We start from the raw sequence: 26,246 nt of genomic DNA, 5'->3' as shown, positions 1-26,246 counted from the left end.
GTGATGTGTAGCTTGGGAAGCAGCCTGTGTTTCAGTGCCTTGACATTTGGGAGCTACAAGACGACGACACAGCAACCCTGAGCTGCCCAGAGTCCCGGGAACTCAGATGAAACAGTCAGGGGAAGGAGAGTGACTCATTGCCCGGCCGATGGGCAGCCTAGCGGGCTCTCAGGGATGCGGTGCAAAGTCGAGAACAGCTTGCATTAGTCAGATGTTTGCCCTGGAAGCGATCACGCCCTCACCTCGCCGTCCTTAACGGGGCTGCAAGGATTGAGTGAGGTAGCCCCGATGGAAAAGCTTTGCAGAGATTAAAAAAAGCCTCAGAAGTGAAAGGCAGTGTTGATATCAAGTAAAGAGGGGCATGCTCAGCAAAGCAAGAAGATGTAGAGAAGGAATTTCCCCCCCAGGGGACTTGGTGGCCCCTGCACAGGCCAAGCTGCGTTTATTTAAGGCTCTGGTAAAAAAACAAACAAACAATGCAGCATCCCCTCCACCTGCAGTGTCCTTGCTGGGTGAGGAGACAGGGCTCCAGGGAGTGAGGGGTGGTGTCAGGCCTGCGGGATGAGAGCCCCTTGGCCCTGCAGGTGCTTCCTGACTCTCCCCCGACATCATGGACATTATGGTAAAGCAACCAAGGCACCGCTGGTGTCCCTTGCCAGGCTGTTCCTTGAAATTCCAAGGGATGTATTTCTCTGTTTTCTTCATCAGCAGTTGAGAGTGGAGGGAGGGGATGTTGGAATCCCGAAGGGAGTCTGAAAGGAGCCCCGGGAGGCTGGCCGGTGCCTGGGCTCAGGGATGCTCAGGGAGCACCAGGGCGTAGAAGCTGCCCCCCCACCCCGGCATCACCCTGTGGGTGTTCCCTGCCACTCCCACGCTGCACAGCTGCCCCACCCTTCCCAAGGCCACACGTGGGACCGAGTGCCCAGAACGGGGGTGAGTACAAGTGGGATCTGCTGGGGTTCTGTCCAGCTTTTTATTTTATTTTTTTGTGGCACGCGGGCCTCTCACTGCTGCGGCCCCTCCCGTCGCGGAGCACAGGCTCTGGACGCGCAGGCTCAGCGGCCATAGCTCACGGGCACAGCCACAAGCGGCATGTGGGATCTTCCCGGACCGGGGCACGAACCCGTGTCCCCTGCATCGGCAGGCGGACTGTCAACCACTGCGCCACCAGGGAAGCCATTGTCCAGCTTTTTAAAAGGCAGCCTCTAAGTGAAGCTGGGGTGGGATTGTATTAGTATACCCCGCCCCCCAGCACTGAAATAAAGCAGTACAACCAGCGGAATGTAGGTTGATGAAATGGTCAAAGGATATGGCCGGCAGGGGCGTCGTGGTGCGGGGTGTTTGCTCTCCTGCTCTGTGCCTGAAACCCCATCTTCAGAAATCAGTGTGGCTTGTTCCCTTCCGTTCAGGTCACTGCTCAAACACCACCTTCTCAGAGAGACCTCCCTCAGCACCGTATCTGGAGGAGCCCTCCAGCTTTGCATTTCATAATGAGATGCTAGGGGATGCTAGAAAAATGCCTGGCATGGGGCTTGAACCTGGTACACATGACAATTGTCCCATGTAACTATGGCGATGAGTTTGTTTTTCTTCTCAACATTATCCCAACCTGGCCCTCGACTTTATAATTTATTGTTAGTTTATTGTGTGTCTCTGGAAGATCCAGGAGGAGAGGGGACTTGACTGTTTTGTACCATCAGGACCTGAAATGGTTCTGGTGCACAGCTGATGCTTAATATAAGTTTGCCAAACACATGAAAGGCAGGCTTCCTGGAGGAAGCGGGAAAATTCTTATCTTGACAATAGAAAGAGGGTCTGTGCATTTTCAGCGTGACCAGCAATACAGGGAGGTTCTGATCGTCCTAAATCTTTCTGGAGCAGAAGGTTTCTCAGCTTCAGCACTGTTGGCATTTGGCCGCATCACCCTCTGTGGTGGGAGCCGTCCTGCATGACATGGGGCTTTTAGCAGCATCGCTGGCCTCTACCCACTAGCTGTCCACACCCTTCTTCTCCCCCACGCCCACATACAAAAACGCCCATTGCCAGATGTCCCCTGCGGACAGAGACACCCCAGTTGAAAACTGCTGTCCTCGATTAAAACCAGGGTCTCTCCCAGCTGCACCCGACTGATTGGCCCCCGTCAAAGCAGCAGCCTTGAGCGTATTAAGGTGGCCGCATCTCTGCTGTAATGAAGTGGTTCTCTTTCCATATCCTTCCCCCCAGCTCCGCATCCATCACATTCTAAAAAGAAGCAAGACAAAGGAAGAAACACCCGCCGATGCGCGCACTCTCCTAGTGAAACATGTCTTTCACGGCTGCAGTGATTCCTCAGATGTCAGCATGAGATGTAGGATTAGAAATAATTAAAGCTTATAAACAAACAAAGAGCTGTGACTATGTGGCCCAAGGCACATGGCACAGACACCAGCTGTCACTCAGTGGGGGTGGGGTGGGGGGAGACGCTGGCCTTCCCCAAGTCCCTTCTGTCCCCAAGAGTCGTCCATCTGCAGCGTCAACCTTGACTTATACAGTGGGACAGTCTGCCTCTCTTGGTGCCTCTCTCAGTGACAGAGCAGGTGAAATCCCACAGCCCCTAGGATTCTACAGAGAGTCCTAAGAACTTTAACGAGGGCAGCTCAAACCACACCACCAGGCTTTTTTTCCCATTTAAAACAAAGTTAAAGGAGGTGTCGGTACCCTTATTAAAGTGCATTATAAGGGAACTATATTCCATATCCTGGGATAAGCCATAATGGAAAAGAATATGAAAAGGAGTGTGTGTGTGTGTGTGTGTGTGTGTGTGTGTGTGTATAAAACTGAATCACTTTGCTGTACAGCAGAAATTAGCACAACATTGTAAATCAACTATGCTTCAATTTTAAAAAAGTGCATTAAAAAAAAAAGTGCATTATAGGACTTCCCTGGTGGCGCAGTGGTTGGGAGTCCACCTGCCGATGCAGGGGACACGGGTTCGTGCCCAGTTCCGGGAAGATCCCACATGCCGCGGAGCGGCTGGGCCCGTGAGCCATGGCCGCTGAGCCTGCGCATCCGGAGCCTGTGCTTCGCAATGGGAGAGGCCACAGCAGTGAGAGGCCCGCGTACTGCAAAAAAAAAAAAAAAAGTGCATATTATAGAATACATTGTAAATAAATGATTAGGACAATATCAATATATTGGAGAAATGAGAGGATGTGAGAGGAAGGGTCTATGTTCTCGTTGTTCACATTTAGTTGGACAGAAATAATGAAGTAGAATGTCAGAATCATTAGTTTCTCTTTCTGATCCCTGATCAACATGATAATGAGTAAACAAGAAGGTGTGTGTGTGTGTGTGTGTGTGTAAGACACAGCCAGGCATAACTTTAGTGAGATTCCTTCATGAAATTTACCCAAGAAAACAGTTTTAGTATTTGCTTATGAATAGATGGATTTCAGTGATTGGATTAATAAGCCTTCTTCTCTCCCCTATTAGGGACACACGTTTATTTATTATTAATTAATTAATTAATTTGCACTGGGTCTTAGTTGTGGCAGGCGGGCTCCTTAGTTGAGGCTCATGGACTCCTTAGTTGTGGTGTGCGAACTCTTAGTTGCGGCATGGATGTGGGATCTAGTTCCCTGACCAGGGATCGAAACCGGGCCCCCTGCTTTGGGAGTGCAGAGTCTTGTCCACTGCGCCACCAGGGAAGTCCTGGGACACACATTTTAAATAGAAACTTCTGTTTAGAGCTGTTTTTGCCTGGTTTTCAAAAAATATCTGCTGTTTCCTTCCCCATTGAGGTGATCCTGTTCACCGTCCCTTAGGGTCAGAGGGTTCCTGCCCATGTCTTTGGAGGAGAAGCTCACAGCCCTGCTGTAGGTTCACTTGTTTGCTCCTCCTGTGTTCCACTGGAACATAAGCTCCATAAGAGCTAGAACTTTGTTAGTTCACCAAGTATCCACACCATTGGCAGTCAATAAATATTTGTTAAATGAACATGGGGGTCAAAATCAAACTTTGTGTGGTTAATGCAAAAACAGTCAAAATGACTGGTTAGGGACAAAGCAGAAGGGTGACATGGTGATCTAAGGCTGTCTGGGCTTGCCTCCAGCTGTGCTGTGTCCTCCACGACTGTCACTCGTTCTCCTTTGAGGTGCTTTTGTTTGACTCTCGTCCCCTTTTGATCTCTGGAGAGGTGGTGACCTTGGTTCCTGCTGCGAGGCTGCCATTGAGCGGACCTGCCCTCCAGGCTTCTTTTGACAGTTGGGGAACTGAGTCCCTTCTGCCATCTGCCCGGCAGTGATGAATTGTGGAGGGAGGGGGGTTTGATGTTCGACCCGATCCTTCCCAGTGTGTGTTTTTCCCATTTCTAGGATCAGCACCGACGCCTCAGTTCCCGCTGTTGTCATCCTCAACGTTCTGCAGCCAGAAAGCTTGTCGCCTTGCTCTTGCCTCAGCCCAGCCTGACAGCTGGGTCTGGCCCGGGGACTAGGCTGGCCCGGGGCTCTCGGTAGAGGAGGGCAAGCCACCTTGGCTGCTGGGAGCTGGAGGGGCCGGGGGAATGGAGGCAGACAGGTGTTACAGTGATGGCCCTGCTTCTCGTTTCAGGGTGCAGCAGAAGACCCCCAGATGGCCCTGGCACTGAACCTCGACCCTGCGTTGATGAAGAAGTCTGATGCTGAGGGTCCCAGGCCGTTCTTCCCCGAGAGTGAACTTTCCATCCGGATAGGTAGAGCTGGGCTTCTTTCAGGCAAGCTCCCTGCTGCAGACCCTGGGCCGAGTGAGACAGGGGAGACTCAGGCCTGGTGGCAGGAGGGATGGCAGGGAAATGCTAGGTGCTCTGTCCTGTCCTTGCAGAGTACCCACCCCACTGTCGCATGGCGCTGAGCCAGGGTCTGGCCCCGTGCTTTCCTTCCCCATTGGTTCTGCAAACCACCTGCCTAGTGCACAGGAGGTAACAGGGCCTTTTGATTTGCTCTTCCAACTTGGACAAGTGGGCAAGGGCCACTCTGATGGGACTGGGCTGGTTTGGGTTGGAGTGGATGGGCACCTGTCCCTCTGTCTCCGCCTCCCTGACGGACCCTGGATGTTCCTTTCCATTTACGTGGCTTTCATCTTTTTGGTCCATCTGGGGAAACTGGCTGTTGCTCTCACTGATTCAGTTTGGAGCCAGAAAACCTGAAAACACTGATGACAAAGTCATGCCTTTTGTCTTAAGTTAGAGGGAGTGCGTCCCTCAAGAGGAATAGGGTAGGAATTCCGGAATCTCTGTCGGGGGAGTGCAGACTGGGCCAGTGCCCCCTGAGAAGGAGTTCAGAGGATTATGCCGGTTTCCAGTCTCCGTGTAGGATTCCCCACTCCTTGCCCGGTCATGGCTCACCCAGGGCAGTTGGCTAATTTAAGCACCAGTTTGCACCAGGAGAGGTGGATGCCTGTTTTTTCCTTTGCATTTATTCAAGTCCCACGTGTTTGTCCCTCCCCCTCCCCTCTTCTGAAAACCTCAGACTCGGGAACTAAAACCAGGCAAAGGATGTTGAGAGTGGCTGTCTCCTGCCTCGCTTGGAGTTCTCCCTTAGGTGCGTCAGAGAGAAACAGACTGGTGACCAGTCGCTGTCTTCACATTAGTGATTTAAGGGAGAAAGTCCTTTCATGTTTCCGGGCTGGGACGTTAATTTGCTGTTTCCACCCTGTGTCGGCAGAGGTGATCTCTAGACCGCGGTACAGTAAATGTACAAAAGTTACAGCGATGCCCCGGCCAGTTCTCAGTTCTCTGCGTTCAGCTTATGTCCTGCATGAATTATTCATGGAGAACTCGAATACCTTCTCCACTTGGGTTGCGGCTCACTGCCGCCTACCGCTTTGGATGTGGGATGTAATCGGGAAATGAAAATCCATCTAACGTGAGCTCAAGTACTAGAGGGTTAGCACGAAAACCTGCCCACTGTGTCCAGTCAGTCTTGTCATTCATACTCAAATCAGAACCACTCGGTGCTGTCTGCTGTTCTCCTCTTATTGGAGAGTCAAGAGCTGTCCAGTGACCAGCGTGGGGCACCATCCTCCAGTAGAGATTGTCATTTTCCATGCCAAGTCGTGGGAACACAGGGACAGGAGGCTTTCTCTCCATTCTCCCCAACTATCTTGTCGTGGAGCTCCTGTGATCTGCTATGAAGACATTATGGTCCTGATTCTTTTTTTTTTGCTATAAAAATAGAATAGGAGGGCTTCCCTGGTGGCGCAGTGGTTGAGAGTCCGCCTACCAATACAGGGGACATGGGTTCTTGCCCCGGTCCGGGAAGATCCCACATGCCGCGGAGCGGCTGGGCCCATGAGCCATGGCCGCTGAGCCTGCGCGTCCGGAGCCTGTGCTCCGCAACGGGAGAGGCCACAGCGGTGAGAGGTCCACGTACCGCAAAAAAAAAAAAAAAAAAAAAAAAAAAAGAATAAGAGCACCTTTTAATTTATTCTGAGGCCAGTAATACCCTGATACCAAATGGATATCAAGGCATCACAGGAAAACTACAGACCAGTATATTTTTTAATAAGACAGAAATACCCAAATCACTCTAATGCCATATTTACGTTCCTAATTCTGAGCCTTCTCTACGATGAAGAAATTGGCTAGATTTTATTCTATCCCATTTTTTATCCCTATCCCACAGGCGGGAAGGTTCAGTGCCAGTCAATCCATCAAAAAAAAAAAAAAAAAAAAAAAAAAAAAAAAAAAGGTAAAAAGGGGCGATTCCTTTGAGATGAATCTTTAACGCTGGGGCCATGGGAATATAGGGCCAGCGGGAGTTGACTTTCCTGGAAAGTCTCCCAGGATTGCTGGATCTTCTTGGCCACCCCAGTGTGGAGCCGTGAGCGGAGACTGCATGGGAGACGATGCAATCCCGTCCTCTGCTCAGAAACACCTAGGCATCGCCTGTTACCAGGTTACCAAGCAACCCTCAGTTGTTGTTGCTACCTGTTCAGATACAGAGGCAAATGCAGCCTTTGGGGGAGCACAAAGATGGTTTGCAGAGACCGAGGGAACCCAGCCACCTCCGGAAAGGTTGCTTTTCCTCCCACCTGGGCACACCTGTGGCTGTCAGGCAGTTGAAGACTGTTCAACTGGTAATGGTATTTGATGACTGGCCTTGTGCAGATCAAGTCTGAATACCTGTTGTTTGTACCATCTGGATTTGCCCTTGAACTAGCTGTAAATGGAGCCCGGAGATGGGTTTAATGGGTGTTTAGTGAGTAACATCAGCCTTTAAGAAGTAATGTTGGCACTGCTGTTATAATGTCCCATAATTGGTTCAACAAGAGGAAGGGCCAGAAAAACCACACTGTGGGAGAGGAGGTCCGACTGCTCTGAGCATCGCCAGCAGCCCGAGCTGGGAAAAGCATTTATGCATTTATGAGTGCTTTCCTATGTATGTCTTGGTGCCAAATGTTTTACAATATCAACTGTTCTCAGGGCCGGGGATATTTTGGGACTTAGCTAGACCAGAAGTTCTTATAAATCAGTCTCTCTCTCTGTCTCTCTCTCTCTCCCACCCCCCTCAACTATTTATCTCTCTCCAGCTAGCTTTCTTTTAATTAATTACTTAAGAAAGTAATAACATGGATTACAAATAAAAGTAAATTTTCTTCCACTTTCAGATCCCTTATGGTCTAGGTTCCCATCTCAGACACAAACACTGTTTCTAGGTTCTTGTGTTTCCTTTCAGAAATATTATGTTTATACCATCATACTTGGCCCGTTATTCTGTGCCTTGTGTTTTTCACTTAATAACACATTTTGGTTTTTGTTTCCTGGGCATTCATGGATTCTTATTCTTGGCCATGATCTTACCTAATTAGTCCCCTCTTGATGGCCCTTTAGGGTGTTTACACTCTTTTGCTATTATAAAGAAAGTGGCACAGAGCACTTTCATGCATACATCTCTATGGGCAATTCTATTGTAGAGTAAATTCTAGAAACGAGGCCAGGGGTTCTGTACATCTGGGGTCCATGAGTGGGCGCCAAAGGGTTTATGAACCTCTTGGAATCTAATGCAAAAAGATACGTGTTTTTGGAAGGCAAAGATCTATAACGTCCATCACACTTCAGATGGCTCCACGACCCCGGTGTTTATCTAGAACTTGGCTTTTTTGCCTCAGCCTCCCACATTCAGCCTCCAGTGGACTTTTTTTTTTTTTCTCACTAGCACTCTCTTTAGGCTAAAGAAGGGTAATTTTTTTTTTAATTTAACATCTTTAGTGGAGTCTAATTGCTTTACAATGTTGTGTTAGTTTCTGCCGTACAACAAAGTGATTCAGCTATATGCATACATATATCCCGATATCTCCTCCCTCTTGTGTCTTCCTCCCACGCTCCTTATCCCACCCCTCTAGGTGGTCACAAAGCACCGAGCTGATCTCCCTCTGTGACGTGGCTGCTTCCCACTAGCTATCTATTTTACATTTGGTAGTGTATGTACGTCCATGCCAGTCTCACTTCGTCTCAGCTTACCCTTCCCCCTCCCCGTGTCCTCAAGTGCATTCTGTACGTTTGCGTCTTTATTCCTGTCCTGCCCCTGGGTTTGTCAGAACCATTTTTTTTTTTTTGCGGTATGCGGGCCTCTCACTGTTGCGGCCTCTCCCGTTGCGGAGCACAAGGCTCCGGACACGCAGGCTCAGTGGCCATGGCTCATGGGCCCAGCCGCTCCGCGGCATGTGGGATCTTCCCAGACTGGGGCATGAACCCGTGTCTCCTGCATCGGCAGGCGGACTCTCAACCACTGTGCCACCAGGGAAGCCCCAGAACCATTTTTTTTTTAAAGAAGGGTAATTGTTAACTGCCCCATTTCCATACGTTGTTTGTTCTGAGAGAGGAAGCTGAAACTTTTCAAGAGTTTTTATTTTCATGGATCCATTATCATGGCAGATGGAGGATTGTCTGTAATTTTGTGTACCTGTGGAAGGAACAGAAGTAAGCATTATTCTCCAGGAGAGAAAGAGGTGGATTTAATTTGGGAAATTAGTTGTGAAGTGGCTTCTATTTATTATCTATAAACCTTTCCAAAGCTTGTCGGGTGGAGAAGTGAATGGGGATTTAAGTCAGGCAAGAGTAAGCCGTAAGAAACTCTGGTTAGAAACACATTTTTCCTTGATGCCTTATTCTTTTATGTTAGGAGAATTCACCTGGCAATAATTCTACCTGGACAGCCTGGCAGATGAGAAACCATGTTTTGCACAACAAAACCGATGCAGACCTAGCGTCAAGTGGCTTATAAATTTGGAGAAATTGCCAACTCCAGTCACGTGTATTTGTTTGTATCTTAGGAATTCCTCATTGGTTGTGCTCCGGACTTGCTGGGTGGCATCTTTCCGTACAACTAGAGCTGATCTTGGGAGACAGAATTTGCCTTTTCCAGCTCAAGTTTCCCAAGTGCCCGACCCCCAGATGAGCATCTACAGGGCTTGTCCACTGAGAGTCAGGAAGGCGCTTGGATGTGCTCTGATTCCCTTCCCCCTCTCCAAGGCGCCCCCATCTCTCCTCCAGGTATCATACTGTCGTCTTTCAGTCATGCACTTGGAATCATTCCTCTCCGCTATTTTCGCCTTTAAGTATCCTCCCTTCGGTGCCTCTGGGAAGAGCCTTGATCAGCTGTTGAACAGGGAGGCATCAGTTATCGACAGTGTTTTACTCCCGCTCATGTGTTACGTCTTAACCGGGGACAGTTTCTTTAGCTGAAGGGTTTTCACACTGGTTGGCCTTTGGAGGATTATATTTTCCAGCACACGTGTGGGCCTGGGGCCGGGAAGCCATCGCTGTGAGGTGAGATCCCTTCTCGGAGGCCAGCTGCCTGTTCGCTCTGTAAGACCAGCCACGTGTATTCAACTCCCAGCTCCTAGATTTCCTTGGCACTGATATCCTTTAAAATAGCTGAATCCCAGGGAAGCAAAGAGGACTTTTTTTAAACAGCTTCAACCTTCCTCTGACAATCACCTTTTTCTTCTCCCATATCTTCTAATTTTCCAAGTCTACCTTGTCTTCTGCCACCGATATTTCCACTCAAATTTAGTCACTTAAATTTGATCAGGAGCCAGATGTAGCTCTTAGGAGAAATTTTGATTTTCTTTTCTTTTCTTTTTTTTTTTTATGACTAAGTCTCCAAAATAATGTGTTTAGGGAAGTCTCTGAGAGGTTGTTCGTAATTTTGAATTTTTATCAGTAAGCTCTCTACAGATGAAAGAATGACATCACAGTTATTCATGTAATTTAATGTCTTGGCATGTGGTTTTAGCAATTAGACTCTTTTTTTTTCTTCTATAACTGGTTGGTCAGGGGACATTTTCAGGTCTTCTCCTGGCCTCCTTGAGAGGAGTTGCCTGGGACCTGAAAGATAGGCAGGTCCTGGCTTTGCTTTGTCCTTTCTGGGTGAGGGCCTGTAACCTGGGCTTCTTCATTCAAAAGGGCATGAACCCAACCTGTCAGCACATGGCAATCGCACTGAGGCTATTAGGCTATTAAAATATGCCACGTCTTAATTCCAAAACAAAAAACAAACCCAAAACTATTTTGCCAGAGGATAAAGAGCAAAGTGTTCAACAATAATAATTACCAGGAGCTCTTTAGCATCATGGAAGTTAAATAAAATAAGGAAGTAGTACAGAAATACCTTCCGGAACAGGGCTGTCTGTGGGTGGCCTGAGTGTCTTGGCTCAGGGGAGCATTATTAGGTGGATACGTTTTATAGATTCTTCCGCCTCTGATGAATGTTACATTCTGCCTGCCTCAAATTTACCACTCCAACAGCACTTTTCCTGTTTATTTGCTTTTTTTTTTTTTTTTTTCCTGTCCCGATTTTCTGAGCTAGGCAGCTAACTTGGAGTGCATTTTCATGGGGCCCAGGCCTAGAGGCAGTTTGGTACTTGTATACGCTTGCTTGGGCTCCCCTAACAAAGCACCGCAGGATGAGGGGCTTGTGCGGCGGAAATCGATGTTCTCACAGTTCCGGAGGCTTGAGGTCTGAGATCAAGGTGTGGGCAGGGTTGGTTTCTCCCGAGGCCTCTCTCCTTGGCTTGTAGACGGCCGCCTTCTCCCTCAGTCTTCCCTCTGTCTGTGTCCTAATCGCCTCCTCTTACCAGTCCTGCTGGATTAGGGTCTACCCGAATGACCTCATTTTAATGTAATTACCTCTTTAAAAACCCGATGTCCAAATACAGGTAAATTCTCAGTATTGGGGCTTAGGGCTTCAGTGCATGGATTTCAGGTGGACATGACTCAGCCCATAACAGTGCTTAACAATTTTTTTGAAACGTTGTCTTCCCGTGGATGGTAACCCACCTGAAGGAACACCAGGTGGCACAAGCTCTTACTTGGTTCCCTCCCTTCCTTCCTCCCTCCCTTCCTTCCATCTTTTAAATTCTCTCACTCTATTTCTGTCTCTTTTATCTGTTTGTCTCGTACCTGGATGTGCTGGGAATGCTGAGTAAGTATGGAAAAGAGTTGGATGAAGTTGGAGAGTTTCTCTGAGACAGCAAGTAGAAAGTCAGATGATTCAAGGCCCGATCTTACAAGACTCCTGGCAGGTTTGCGGTCTCTGCTAATGAAATGAAAAGGGTGGGGCAGTGCTGTCCACCGCCACCATCACCTGACATGATCGGCTCAGGTTACTTCTAGGGAGTTATTCATATACATTGGAATGTGTAGGTGTGCTCTCCTGACTGTGTTGAGTTCCCAGGGCTGCCATAACAACGTACCACAAACTGTGTGTCTTCACAGAAACGTTTGCTCTCACAGCTCCAGAGGCTAGAAGTCGGAAGTCAAAGCGTCCGCAGGGCCACCCTCCAATCACTTCCTTGATTCTAATAACTTCTGGTGGCTCCGGACGTTCCTTGGCTGGTAACCACACCACGCCAGTCTCAACTGCAGCTGTCACGTGGCCTTCGTCCCTGTGTGTGTTTCTGTGTGTCAGTATCTGAATCACCCTCTTTTGTCTCTTACAAAGACACCAGTTGTTGGATTTAGGGCCCACCCTAATCCAGTATGACCACTTTTTAACTAATTCCATCTGCAAAGACTCTATTTCCAAGGAAGGTCACACTCTGAGGCTTAGGTGGACATGAATTTGGGGGGAACCCTTTTCAACCCGGTCCATTGATCAGCCCCACGCTCCGACCCCCTCCGTGGCCAGGCTTCAGGGAGCTTGGTTAGTCCGGAGGGGCTTTTGTCATGCACAAGGGAGGGAGAGGGGAGAAAATGGGAGGAAAGAAGGGGAGGCTAATCCTGGCAATAATAGAAACCCACTTAAATTCACCGGGAGCCTTTAGAGCAGCTGCCAGGGCTCTTTGTCTGAAATATTCATTAAGCGTCTACCAAGGAGTTAGGGATACTGTCTCCTTATGCAAAATTTAACATTTGCTGGGCTAGCAGGTTCTATCCTATTTATTAGCATTCTGACACATTCATTTCAGCTCACAAGTCTATTAAACAGGGAAATGTGTTTTCAATGTGCTTTGGGGAAGCAGAGCAGACAAGTGTCTTGGGCAGCGCCAGCCCCGTCAGGATATTCCTGCCAAGCTTTCATTACCCAGAGATTTCGGGGTGCCTGCTGCCAAAGCCGGGCAACCCGGGCTCTTTTCAGATCATTTCGTTTTGTTTCCCAGATGTTAGTTTTTGCAGAAGCTCCTGAAGCTGGAGAAGCATAGGGTGGCACTTTGGTTTCAAGTATTTCAGATCTTTAGGGGTCCTTTCTATTTATTCACTCCCATCTCGATTGTTTATTTTTCCCCCCTTCTGGCTTTTATGGAAAGAGCCCTAGGAGGGAGCTGGTTTTGAGCCCATGAAGCTGGGAGGAAATGGATGCCACTTACTGAGCACGGCAGCCATGCTGATGGGGTAGATGAGGAGCTGGGCTTTGAACCTGTGTCATCAACAGTCACAGCTCCGGCATCTGGGATGAGGTCAGTGCAACCCTGCCTTCAAGAAAAGTCATCCGGGCTTCCCTGGTGGCGCAGTGGTTGAGAGTCCGCCTGCCGATGCAGCGGACACGGGTTCGTGCCCTGGTCCAGGAAGATCCCACATGCCGCAGAGCGGCTGGGCCCGTGGGCCATGGCCGCTGAGCCTGCGCGCCGGAGCCTGTGCTCACGACCCCAAAAAAAAAAAAAAAAAAAAAAAAAAAAGAAAGGCATCCGTGATAAGCTCCATTCAACCTGGGCTGTCTTTGTCAGCAGGTACCTCCTGCTTGGCCTCCCATCTCCTCTTTGGGCGATGTGTGTTCCAGTATTTTGTTCTGCTTTCTTCTCTCTGGTGCATTTCCCCTCCTGGCACCAGAGAAAGAAAACAGCTCGAAGTGTCTGAATGCTAAATCAGCTGTTGATGTTGAGGGTCGCAATATTTTGGAGATGTTGAGGGATGTGCCAGTGAAACAGTTGGTACCCAAAACAGGGCTGACTCTCAGGGTTCCCGACTCCTGATAACCCCAAACTAGTCATTGGCCTTGGGGGGGTGCGGAGGGGAGGCAGAGACATTCCTTGAGGAGGGCAGAGGAAGCATGCAATGTCTCTCGCAGCTCTCTGACACGTGAGCCAGAGATCTCTGCTGTCTTCCCAAGGAAAGCAGGCTCAGCCAGCGGTATTGCCGCCCCGATCCCCGGCAGGTCTTGGAAAGATTTGCTCAGGTCAGTCTCAGTAAACATTGATCGTCGTGTTCTTTCTATTAGGGAAGTGCCTGTTATACACATAGAAACAGTTAGGAGACATATGCCTTCAAGGAGATTCAAGCATTCTCGGGAAATGAATCTGGGCATTTTGTATGGTTCAACCTAACATATGTAAACCTCTGACCATCCCTCAAGTGGGTCTTGAATATGTCCTTGGTGCTCCCACCCAGAGCCCTCTATTTTGAGTTATTTTTGGGTAAGGAGTGAGGTCGAGTTTGGAGTTCAGGCTTTTTTTTAATGGGGATGTCCAGTGGTTGCAACACCATGTATTGGAAAGACTGACCTTTCTCCATCGAATTGCCTCTGTGCTTTTGTAAACAATTAATTGACCATATTTGCGTGGATCTACATTTTTTTTTTTTTTTCCCGGTACGTGGGCCTCTCACTGTTGTGGCCTCTCCCACTGCGGAGCACGGGCTCCAGACGCGCAGGCTCAGCAGCCATGGCTCACGGGCCCAGCCGCTCCGCGGCATCTGGGATCTTCCTGGACCGGAGCACGAACCCGCGCCCCCCGCATCGGCAGGCGGACTCTCAACCACTGCGCCACCAGGGAAGCCCAGATCTACTTTTTGACTCTCCATTCTGCTTCTTTGGTCTATATGTCTATTCTTTCACCAATCTCCCATTCTCTTAATTATGGTAGCTTTAGTCTAAGTCTTGCCATCAGATATCGTGTGTTCTCCCACTTTATTCTTTTCCAAAATTGTCTTGGTTATTCTAGTTCCTTCTAATCAGCTTGTTAATATCTACAAAAAATCCTGGTGGGCTTTTGGCTTTTGGTTGGGATTGCATTGAATCTATAAATTAATTTGGGGAAAACTGACATCTTAATAATCTTGTCTTCCATTTCATAAACATGGTATAGCTCTCCATTTATTTAAGTTGTCTTTAATTTCTTCTATCAGTGTTTTGTGGTTCTCAGCATATATATCTTAACATATATTTGGTTAGATTCATACTAATTATTTCCTTTTATGGTGCTATTATAAATGGTATGGCGTTTTAAATTTAATTTCTAATTATTCATTTCTAGTATACAGAAATATAATTGATTTATACATGTTAGCCTTGTATCCTGCAACCTGGCTAAACTCATTTATTAGTTCTAAGAGTTGTTTTGTAGATGCCTTGGGATTTTCTATGTCATGTCTGTGAGTACTAACAGTTCTGTTTCTTCCTTCCAGTCTGTATGCCTTGTTATTTCTTTTTCTTGCCTAATTGCACTAAGATGTCAGATAAGACTGGTGAGAGCAGACATTCTTGCCTTATTCCTGGTCTTAGGGAGAAAGCATTCAGTCTTTCACCATTGAGTACGATGTCATCTATACGTTTATGGCAGACGAAAGGCATTGATATTTGAAAAGCCGTCCAGTTCCTGAAAGGTGGCATGCTGCAGAGACGGTACAGAGTTGGAGTGGGTCAGAGAATACTGGATAACTGTGAGACTGGGTTTGAATTCTGACTCCACCTCTTAGCAGCTGCTAGACCTTGGGCATCCTTCTTACCGTGCCTTCTCCTTCAGTTTCTGTACCTAAAATGGGGATAACAGTAATTACTTGACAGAGTTACAGTGAAGACAGGCTAAGTTAATACGAGTAAAACGCTTAGAATAGTGCTCACTGCTTTGTATGTCCTCAGTGAATATTAGTTATTATTCTGTCTGGACAGCAGTAAAATTGGCCAGAGCATTCAGGGTGCCTGAATATGGGATTTTTTTTTTTTCTTTTTAGCCCAGACTGTAGAGATTTTGCTGCCCACCTTGAAAAGTACAGAGAGCTTTTGGGTTTGGATGTGGTTTTCTCTGGTCATTCAACACCCTTGTGTCTCCAGTGCTCTCGAGGTGCTCAGAAAGATGGACAGCGTTTACATTCAGAGCAACAAATCAGGGATGGAGTATCCACACTAGAAAAGAGTAGATTGTCCTTAAGCTGGAAGAGGAGGTTTCTCAGAAGAAAAGGAAATCCCTAAAGAAGTTAAAGGAGCACCAGTGTGGTTAAGGAAAAATGTACGAGAAGATTGATGTGAAAAATTATAGAGAATCATGGGGTGAATGGAGAAGGAGAGTGTGTGTGTGTGTGTGTGTGTGTGTGTGTGTGTGTGTGTGTGTGTGTGGTGAAGAGCGGGGGGAGGGTAGAGTCAGGATATGTGGTAGATGTGATAGTAACATGGGCTCATGGAATCATGACTAGACTGAGCTCCCCGTCACTGGAAGGATTGAAGTACAAGCTAGGTGACCAATGGTCAAGGAGGTTATAGAGGGGCTTCCTGTGCAGTGTGAAAGTGTGGGCTGAGACCCCTTTCCTGCTCCACAATTCCTCGCTCATCAGCCAACCAAGAACACTGGGGAGAGGGCTCCTCTGCCCCCTCTGGCCTTTAGGGGAAGGGCTCATGGGACCTGAAAATCTGGGCCAGCGCGTTCTGGTCTGAGACCTTGGAGGTCCTGAGTGGGAGCTTGGGCACAGGCTTCCAGGCACAGTCTCCCAGGTGAGCAGAAGTGGCGGCAGGTATGGCCATCAGGGGCTGCAGGTGTCTCCTCTGCAGAGAGCTTGGTTAGTTGAAAAGAAATGTTGGCTCCAAATCAGGGGGCAGGTGTGTTTTCTAAGGTTGCCGTGATGTCTGTCTAGATGCTCTGGAGTAGCTACTTGCCTCTTTCCTGTTTGGACCCTCACACGATGACCCTCCACAACCCATCATTCTCAGAACATCTGCCTAGACCATTTTGTGGGAAGGAGACCACCTGGGCACCTGATGAAAACCACAGACTGTTGGGTTATTGGCATTTGTGGAGGGACAGTTCTTTGTGGTGGAGCGGCGTCCTGAACTTTCAGTCTGCTCTTCACTTCAGCCCGATCCCCGGGAGTCCCTGTGGAGTTGGATCAGCAGAGAGAACCACTGGGACCCACCATGACCCGGAGCTCTATGCCGAGGTGCTCAGCATCCCCTTTTGGGGTCAAAAGATAACAGCAGATTAAAAAGTAATAAAACTGATGTGAACAAACACCGCAGAACTCATCTGAACAAATGAGTTTGGGCTCCCCAGAAGCGGTCAACTTGGGAGGATGGTGTTATTTGGAAAACTTTTGGAAGTTTATTAGGAGGCTTCTGAGGGTTGATCTACAATCCAAGTTTTTTTTTTTAAAAAGGCAGTCTTTTGTGTGTGTGTGTGTTTGGGCATGATCTTTAACAACAACAACATTCTCAGAGTAACTTTCTTCCTCCAAAACACTCAAGATAATTATTGAATTATAATTTTTCCCTGCTGCTTTCCAACAGGGGGCTTCCCAAGGCAAACCCATTCCCTGTACTGTGGTCTAGGACATTTTCTCATGACTATTTGGCCTCTGAGGCTTTAGCTGGTCTCCTCCTGGTCTCAGGAGCCATCGAGGTTAAGTGAGAGGCTACCAGAAGAATGCAATGGAGAAGAGAGATGAGGACAAGCTCGAGATACAATTTGTCATCTACCGCCTGGCTGGTTTAAAAAAAAGTCATGGTTTGCATTGTTGCTTTCATTATTAGTAAGTTTCACTGTTCGGTGACTCACAAAGATGATGGCATTGACCCAAAATTTGAAGGAGAGTGTATCGATATATAGAGCCAATTGTGCTCTAAGGCTCCTTCCCGGGAAAGAGGAAGAGTTAAAAGCCTGAGGGCTCACATGTGACTCCAGGTACAGTCCTTTCATTAGAGTGTATGCTGCTGAGAGTTTTCATGTTGACTTCATGTATCTGAGTGTAACAGGCTGTATGCATCAGCTTTGCCTTGTAACAAGCAGCTCTCAAATCTCAGAGGCTGAATCCTGTTTGTGAACATACCCAATGTAGTGGGTGTTTTCATCTCATCCTCTCTCTCCTCACCCTCTATAGCACACACACGTGCTCGTGCACTATCCCACCCCAACCTTTGGAGACGTTCTTTTGGTGATGCTTTGATAGTGGGGCTGCGTTTTAAGATTGACAAGGAATCGTGCCTCTTTTATTTCTGAATCCCGCATTTCAGTACAGTGTGCTGTGTGTTCTGGATCATTAAATTCCACTTAAATAGTTGCTTATTGAAGTGAGAGAAGGCTATGGAGTTGAGGGAGGAGCAGGTGCTCTTTACACTAATAAATGTGAAACTGTCCTCTGGGCATTTGGAAGTTTGTTTGAAGCATGGCTTCCGATTCAAGCTGGGTGCTTCTGCAGTCATTTGATATGCAACTAGAATGACCTCTCTGTGTCTCCCAGTGCACTTGATTGTGAGAGGTTCCTCGCTGGTGCTGAGGTCTGCAGCAGTGGGAGCCGTCTCTGTTGGGATGCTTCTGTGGGAGGCTTCTCAGACAAACCTAGGTTTGAGTTCTTGGAATTCTCGCTGATAAGATAGGAATCGTAACGTCACTGCATTGGGACTCAGGTAAAACACGTAAAGGGCCTAGCACGGTGCTTGACATGCAGTATAATTTGTAGATTCCAGGACTCTTCTTTGCATTTTCAACATCTCTGAAATTAGTATTTGTCTTACAGCCAATGGCATAGTGGAATTGACATGCCATCTAAAATAAAAGTGTGTCTTAAAATTGTTGTGTCTTAAGATTTGGTGAAGTATGGTAGTCAGCACTTAATACGTGGGTGTTTGTGGGACTAAAACGAGTTACAGAAAACATGCAAGTGTAAGTTAGTGTTTCTGGAAGTTTTTATTTTGGTCAACGGCCACCTTGAGAAGCTGATGAAAAGTATATCGATCTTTTTCCGGAAGTATGCATGTTCCCACAGGATTCTGTGTATAATTCCAGGGTGTCTTAGAACACCCCAGGGCTCTTCCCTCGACCTCCCCCCTTGGGAAAAGGTAAAGCTCTTGCGCCTTACTGTTATTGTGGCTGCTTTTGTTTCTCCTTTGCCTCCACTCCAGTTTGCTCACCGAGTCGTGTTCGAGTTGTAGCTGTTTTCTTTTTTTTTTTTTTCGATTTTTTAGGAAATGTACGTCTTCCTGCGACAAGTGGCAGCCCTGCGGGTCTCATTCACCTGTCCTTACCCTCCCTCTTATCTGACTTGGCAACCCCGCCGAGGAAGACCGCTAGCCTTCAGCACCCAACTGCCCACATCCCGCCCCCGAGTCCAGCACTGGGGCAGGTTCTTAGGAAGTACAGTTCCGTAGTCATTGGTCCAGGCAGGGAGAGGGAGCAGTGCGCTGGGCTTGCGTTCTCATCTTATCCATTTCCCGCAATGAGCAGATCCTTCCTGTGCCTCCCGGATGTGTTCTAGGCCCCGGGCTATACAGTAGGAAGCAGAAGTTGGGTACTACAAATGAACCCGATGGTGAAAACGACATAGAGAGCCGACATTCTGGTGGCGGAGACAAGAAGTTCCAAGTGAGTGAAATACATTCTGTGTTAGACGGTGTCGGCGGCTAGGAGGAAAGAAACAAAGCAGGCGAGGGGATAGGAAGTGGGTGGGTGCGTGTGTGTGGGATGGAGGTGGTGTGAACTTAGGTGTCAGGGTTGGGGGTGTCACCTGAGAGGTGATATTTATATAAAGACCTGAAGGAGGTGAAAGACCAAACCGTGCCCGTATGTAGCGGGAGGAGCTTTCCAGGAGGAAGGGACGGCCGGTGCTAATGCCTTCAGGTGGGATGCATCTGACATGTTCAAAGAAACCAAGAGGGAGGTGTGGCCCAAGCAGGAGGAGCTGGGAGGTGGGAGATGAAGTGGGGGCCTCCTACGTCATAGCAACGCTTGGCTTTGGTGCTAAGGGGTCCAACAAGCCATGTTGGGTTCGAACATGGTCTGACTTGAGTTTTCAGACAATCATCCTGGCTTTGGTTTCTGCCCCGGCTCTGGTGAACTTTCCCCTGGTGAATACCCATCTACTTACGTCTAAAAGGTTCCGGCAGTGTTTGGTGGGCAGAGAAGTTGTTAAGTTTATAACTTTCTTAGTAAGACCTTTAGAAAATTACCATCCAGGCCAAACTTATTACTGTCACTCTCTACCAAAATGGAAAATAATCCAAGATCTGGCTTGTGGTCCATGTCTCGCAAGCATCGTTGGATACTGTGAAAATCTATAGCCACACAGCATTTCAAGAGGTCCTTGAAATTCATCATGACCAGATTTGTCCTTGTCAACAGAGCTCTATGAAAATGAATTTCGGCCGGATCGTGCGTTCCCAGTGGGGCAGTGGGGTAAAGCCAAGTGTCACAGACGCAGCCCCAGCGGCTGCGCTGCCCAGTCACCCTTTGAAGCTTGGTTTCTACCCCAGGTGGAGTCCTCACGGTCAGAGGGCTCTGAACTTCTCCTCCTGTGGGTTGTCAGTTGTTGCCCTTCTCTTCGTTTCTGGAAGATCCACTTCCGGGCTCTCTGGGCTCCGTGTATGTCACTGAAGCTTCTCTAGGCTCCCCTCGGTGTCGCTGTGGGCTGCAAACTTCTGTCTCCCCATCCTTATGATCACAGTAAATGGTTCGTTTGGTTGTTCGTTTCTGTTTTTCTGAAATAGCTTTACCCCTTTCGTGCCAGTTCCTATTCTATACCTTTTAAAACATTTTTGTAAGAGTGGGCAGAGGCTGTCTTCCAGCACCTTCTCCTTCTCTTCTCCTCCATTTCTGGGTCTGCCGTGGCAAATTGGGAAGTTTGTAGCGGGCCCGGATGGATAACACGGAGAGGTGTATTCTGTGAAACCAGCTTCGGAGGCCTGAGTTGGGGTCTGAGCCTGCTTTCTGAGGCTGGCCGCTTCTCTCTTTGGGTTTGTGGCGCTCTGCAGGCTGACTGTTGCTGGATTATAAGTGTGTCATCAATACTGAAGTTATTGGCGCAACAAGAGTAGAATTGGGGGAAAGTTAAGGTTAGTTGAGAGGGACTTTTCTTCCTTCTCTTTACCCTTCTTCTGAGGCCAGTTGTGATCAGTGCTCTGAATTTCTTCCCTTACACATTTTCTGGGAGTTCTGTCAAGTACCAGAGCTCTGGCCACGGCTGGGGTCGGGGTAGAGTGTGGCCCATGTACCACCTCCTGAGCAAGGGTAAAGGAGCACGAGAATGGTGGCCGTTAGTGTCGGGCACACCAGGGTTCCCATTTTAGCCCCACCCACCCAGTGCTGTGTGACTTTGGTGAGATGATCCGTGTCTCTGACCCTTAGCGTTCTCATCTGTAGAATGGGGATAACAGCACTCTCATTTGTGCTTGTTGAGGATTAAATGACAGCCCGGAGCGCCTGCCCAGTGTTCTTTGCCCTTTGCTGCAGCAATGAAGATGGGGTGAAGGAAAGGAAGAAGGGCCTGGAGTAAATTTGTATTTTGGGTGCCTGAAGGCTGCTTGCCCCACAGCAGAGCCTGCGAGTTTTGCTGTCATTGCTGCTTCTCTCCTGAATTGTCTGAATCAGCACCTGATGGATCGGGGAACCTCAGGGCTTGGATTAGGGTGAGACAAGTGAGACACTCATCTGAACATAAAATTAAAGTGAGCCCCCAAACCCTCAGTAGTAATCGAGGTAAAAGTATTTTAATGCGACGTTTTTAAAATTACAGATTAATGCAAAAATCCATAATAAGCAGAATGCCAAAGTGTTAAATACAGATAGGATTCCATAGTGTTGGGATTAGGGGAGGTGAGTAAGGCTGGCTTGTGTAACTGCAGGGTCAGATCCGGTCTTTGTTTAAAATGTTGACATTTTCATCATGAATTAAAAAATATGTTTTGTAATTTCATTGATTTTTTAAAAAATTATATTTTTACTAATTTTTTAATATATTTTTAAAAAATATATATATTTTAACGGAAGTCCTGTTAAAAATTCGTAACATGACCCCTGGTCTCTGGTCTGGCATATAAGAAGCTCGGAAGACACCATTTCACCCTAATGACATGTAAAAAGCTAAAGAAACAAAAAAAGCGATCTATCTTCTTAGATCTGTAAGGGAAGTGAGGTCACAGGGCCAATTGTTGCCCCCGCATTGGAGAGACCAACAGGTGAATGCAAAGACTCACCACCTTCCAGAGCTGACACTCACAAGCTGACACCCGGGCAGGCACTAGCGCCTGGTAGGAAATCTGAGCTGTAATTGACCAGTTGCTGGAGGCAGCAAGTCTGAGAGGGGACCAGTGATGGTGGCGGGGGGCCCACACATTTGTGTTTTATCTCCAGGAGCTCAACCGGGTTCCCACAGGAAATATCAGGGAAAAAGAATCCTCCTGGGCTTCTGAACGGGAAAAGGAACTCTTTTGAAATACACCAGAGCACTGTGTTTGAACAAAAAGTCTGCCCTCTGGACAAACTATATACTCAGAGCTTCAGTGATGGGGCGGAAGGGAAATACCCAAGTCCAGTCCACTCTAGCCATCCTGTCCCACCTAAGGGGGAAGAGAAAGACTGAGGAAACACTTGTGAAGGTCACAGTTCAGAGGCACAGGTTCCCCCAAGACTGAGACCTAATCATAGGACTATAGGACCTTCCCCTCCCCCATACCTCAGCATCACATTATCAAAGTCCTGTTTACCTGGTACATCATGTCTAGCTCTTAAGAAAAATTACAAGACATACTGAAAGGCAAAAAGCACATTTTAGGAGACAGAGTGAGCGTTAGAAGTATATTCAGATATGGCAGAGATGTTGGAAGTAACAGCCCAGGAATTTAAAACAACTCTGATAAATACGCTCAGGGTGCTCATGGTTAAAGCAGACAGCATGCGAGAACAGATGGGCAAGGTAAGCAGAGAGACAGAATTTCTAAGAAGGCACCAAAAAGAAATGCTAGAAATCTGCTTAGAGAACACTAAACAGAGATGAAGAATGCCTTTGATGGGCTTATTTGTAGAGGAGATGGCTGAAGAAAGAATCTCTGAGCCTAAGGATATCTCAATAGAAATCTCCCAAACTGAAAAGCAAATAGAAAAAAGAAGGAAAAAAAAAACCCAGAACAGACTATCCAAGAACTGTGGAACAACCACAAAAGGTGTAACGTACATGTAATGGGCATACCAGAAGGAGAAGGAAGAAAGGAACAGAAGAAATATTTCAAGCAGTAATGACTGTCAGTTTCCCCCAAGTTAAAGTCAGACACCAAGCCACAGATCCAGGAAGATCAGAGAACACTAAGTAGGATAAATGTCAAAAAACTCTACCTAATAGGCGTATAATTTTCAAACTGTAGAAAATCAAGGAAAAAATTCTGGGAGAAGCCAGAAGGATGAAAAACACCTTACCTATAAGAGGAGCAAAGATGAGAATTACAGCAGCTCTTCAGAAACTATGCAAACAAGAGAGTGGCATGAAATATTAAAAGTGTTGAGAGGAAAAGAAAATGCCAACGTAGAATTCTTTACTCTGCAAAATTATCCCTCAAAAGTGAAGGAGAAATACTTTCTCGGACAAACAGAAATTGTTTCCAGTAGGCTTGCTTCGCAAGAGATATGTAAAAAATGCATCATGAAGTGTGTACTCTTAACCATTTCTAGGTGTACAGTTCAGTAGTATTAAGTATACTCACATCGTTGTGCAATCATCACGGACATTTTTGCATCAACTTTGATCTTTTAAAACAGCGCATTAAAATACTGTCTGTCTTGTTCCTGAGGTTTTTGTTGCCCCCTTAAATTTTGTGCCCCTGGTGAGTGCCAGGCTCACGTCACCCTGGCCCTGACATGCTGCCAACCCCCACACCCGCAGAGCTACCTGGTGATTTACACACAGGTCGTTCCAGAACAGCTGCAGTCAAACCCGTGACTAGAAACAGATTTGTGAGCTCTGGTAACAGACCTGAAACGGTTCTGACTGGAACAGACGCCTGCTTCATATGAATTCATACCACACAGTTGATCAACTAAAGCTTCCTTATTTACCCTGGTCCCTGCATTTTCTAGTAGGTCCTCCATAGAAGCCAAAGATAGGATTTTCTGGGCATGACCAGTGTGAAAGTAAAAGCTGAGTGTGACCATGGTGCCGATGGGGGATCTTTTTTGTTTTTTAAGTTTGTTTCCTATGTCTGTGAGTCTGTTTCTGTTTTTTTTTTTTTTGCTGTATGCGGGCCTCTCACTGCTGTGGCCTCTCCCGCTGCGGAGCACAGGCTCCGGATGCGCAGGCTCAGCGGCCATGGCTCACGGGCCCAGCCGCTCCGCGACATGTGGGATCTTCCCGGACTGGGGCACGAACCCGTGTCCCCTGCATTGGCAGGCGGACTCCCAACCACTGCGCCACCAGGGAAGCCCTGTTTCGTTTTTGTAAGTAAGTTCATTTGTATTATTTTTTAGATTACACCTGTAAGCGATATCATACAGTATCTGTCTTTCTTGGGGGATCCATTGGCTACCACATCAGGGGTATTTGGAGTTTAAGTGGACCTTTGAAATCACCTCCTGGCTTAACGCTTTCGCATTGTAGGTAAGGATACTGAGTCCCTCTAGGAGAAACATATCCCAAATAACTCAGGGCATCTTGTGAGTTCGGCCCATGAAGTTGCAGTCTGCTCTTTTTCTTCTGTAGCCGGCCAGGTGATGGAGCTGGTGAGGCCAGGTCTGCAGATCCCATTAGCTTTATCCCGTTCCTGGGCCACCTGCAGCACCTAACCCCAGTCGCAGTCAGAGACCTTCCGAGTGTAGGTAGGTGGTGGTCATAGGTGAGACAGGGAAAAGCGTGACTGGCTCAAGAATGTCTCCTGGAGGACCCAACCCACTCATTAATCCTCACTTGTTAATCCTGGTCTCCCAGAGAGGACGCAGTGGGACCCTAGTGTCACAGATTCACGTCTCGGTGATTTATACACACTTTTATTTTATACCCAGCCCAATAAAGGGCAGCGGGCAGATTTCAGCATTGCCTGCACACCACCGGGGCTCTGGCAAAGTTGCAAGGCAAACGAAATTTTATTTTGGAATGCTTCACCTCCCTCTTTCTAAGAACCTCTCCCCCTTCCCAGATTTTCCAGTGCCCCCAAACTCACCTCTGGCTTATGCAGACCTCTCCCTAGTGAGATGAGAAGTGAAATTTGCTGTCCCGCATACGCCCGGCATCGTCCCCGTCCCCGGTCACTCCCCACTTCTTGCCTCCAGCCTCCTTCCCCACTCACAGTTCTTCTCCGAATTCATTCGAGGTGGAAGCATTTTGCTGTTGGGCCAACTCCAGAGAGCAGGGATCCAGCCTTCCTTGCCTCCGTATCCACAGCCCAAAGCCCGTGCTCGGCGCCTGGCAGGCGCTTCGTAAACGCTGGCAAAGCACGGTCATTTGGGGGCTTAACCCAGGAAGTGGCGAAGAGAGTGCTAACGCTCGCGCACCCTTAGTCGGTGGGCTGTGGGGTACAGCCAAGCACTCACGGCTCCTCTCGGCAGCGTCATGTGTCCTACAGTGGCTGAGGCATCGCAGTGGGGGTGGAGCGCTGCTCGCCTCTTTGGGTATCATTTTACCAAGGGGAGAATCACTTCTTACCTGGTCCCCGAGGTTAGGGAGGGCAGCCCTTAGCCAATCATGACGTTTACACCCCTCCTCTTTCCAACTTCCTCTTACCCCTGTTAAATTTGTGGAAGTTCTCAGAAGTGTACAGTTCCGTCACAACCTTGACTACGGATGCAGTCTCCCTGTGTGTATGGGGCGTGTGTATACTCCTGGCTTGAGCTTAAGCTGTGTCTGCTAGCGGGAAGCCACCCTGTCTGGGCATGTGTGATAAATTGATCAGGTGGGCTTGACGTGAGTCAAGGTGCAGATGGGACGCGGGAGCCTCCTGGCAGCGTTCGTTCTTGGAGAAGGGAAGCCAGTCACGCGTGGGCCCAGGAAGACAGACTCAGGGGCCAAGGGGAGGCTGGGCTTTCTCCTTTGAACTTGGCCTCTGGTTCAATTTCAACTGTTGGGTTCCTGCCCAAGTACTAAGGAGAGAGAGAGCAGAGAAAGGAGGGCTTGTGAAATAGGAGGAGTGACATCCTGGAGAAGTGGCCGTAGGTCCCAGCTAAGCTGCCGCCGTGATGACAGCTGGACACAGCTGCCTCCAGGTTAGGAGGCCCAGAAGAAGACTAGGAAAGAAAGAAAAGGAAGATGCAGTGCTTGCCGCCTGCATAGCAGTGGGACGTCGGCGGAGCTCCTGGGACTGGCCTGAGGCCTCCCAGAAATACTTGTAGGAGGCTGGAGGCCTGCCTTAGCCAGTGTGGCCAGAATTGGGGCCATATGGTCATGTTTATGTTCGAGGCAATCGAGTTGTGTTTTAAGGTCTTTCTTCTCTCCTGTTTTATGTTTGGGCGTTTGTGTGTGTGTGTGTGTGTGTGTGCGTGCGTGTGCGTGTAATGTGCGTGCATTTCACTACTGTGAGAACGACTTCCAGCATGCCCTGTCTTGGAGATTACATATAGTATTGAGATTAATGGAGTATTCCAGGTAGTATTGAGATTAATGGAGTATTCCATGGAGTATTGAGATTAATGGAGTATTCCATGTAGTATTATATGTAGTATTGAGATTAATCGACTATTCCATATAGTATTCCATGTAGTATTGAGATTAATGGAGTGTTCCATGTAGTATTGAGATTAATGGAGTATTCCATGTAGTATTCCATGTAGTATTGAGATTAATGGAGTGTTCCATGTAGTATTGAGATTAATGGAGTATTCCATGCAGTATTATATGTAGT

The 26,246-nt window shown here is 47.9% G+C and overlaps 1 protein-coding gene across 5 annotated transcripts in view; it reads left to right on the top strand.

Moving 5' to 3' along the window:
* SLC39A11 (solute carrier family 39 member 11) overlaps nt 1–26,246 on the top strand; it is a 423,926-nt gene that overhangs the window by 179,188 nt on the left and 218,492 nt on the right. For 4 of the 5 annotated variants that reach the window (XM_024760939.1, XM_024760936.1, XM_024760935.1 and 1 more), the window contains one exon: nt 4,588–4,729. In XM_024760939.1, the coding sequence (XP_024616707.1) occupies nt 4,588–4,729 (142 nt within the window). The remainder of the gene's footprint in view (nt 1–4,587; nt 4,730–26,246) is intronic. The other variant, XM_024760937.1, reaches the window with a different exon arrangement.

This window comes from Neophocaena asiaeorientalis, unplaced genomic scaffold (genome assembly GCF_003031525.2).
Source record: "Neophocaena asiaeorientalis asiaeorientalis breed wild unplaced genomic scaffold, Neophocaena_asiaeorientalis_V1.1 scaffold30, whole genome shotgun sequence".
NCBI classification, from domain to species: domain Eukaryota; kingdom Metazoa; phylum Chordata; class Mammalia; order Artiodactyla; family Phocoenidae; genus Neophocaena; species Neophocaena asiaeorientalis.
The sequence above is the reverse complement of the archived record's forward strand: the minus strand, read 5'-3'. Positions and strand labels throughout refer to the sequence as shown.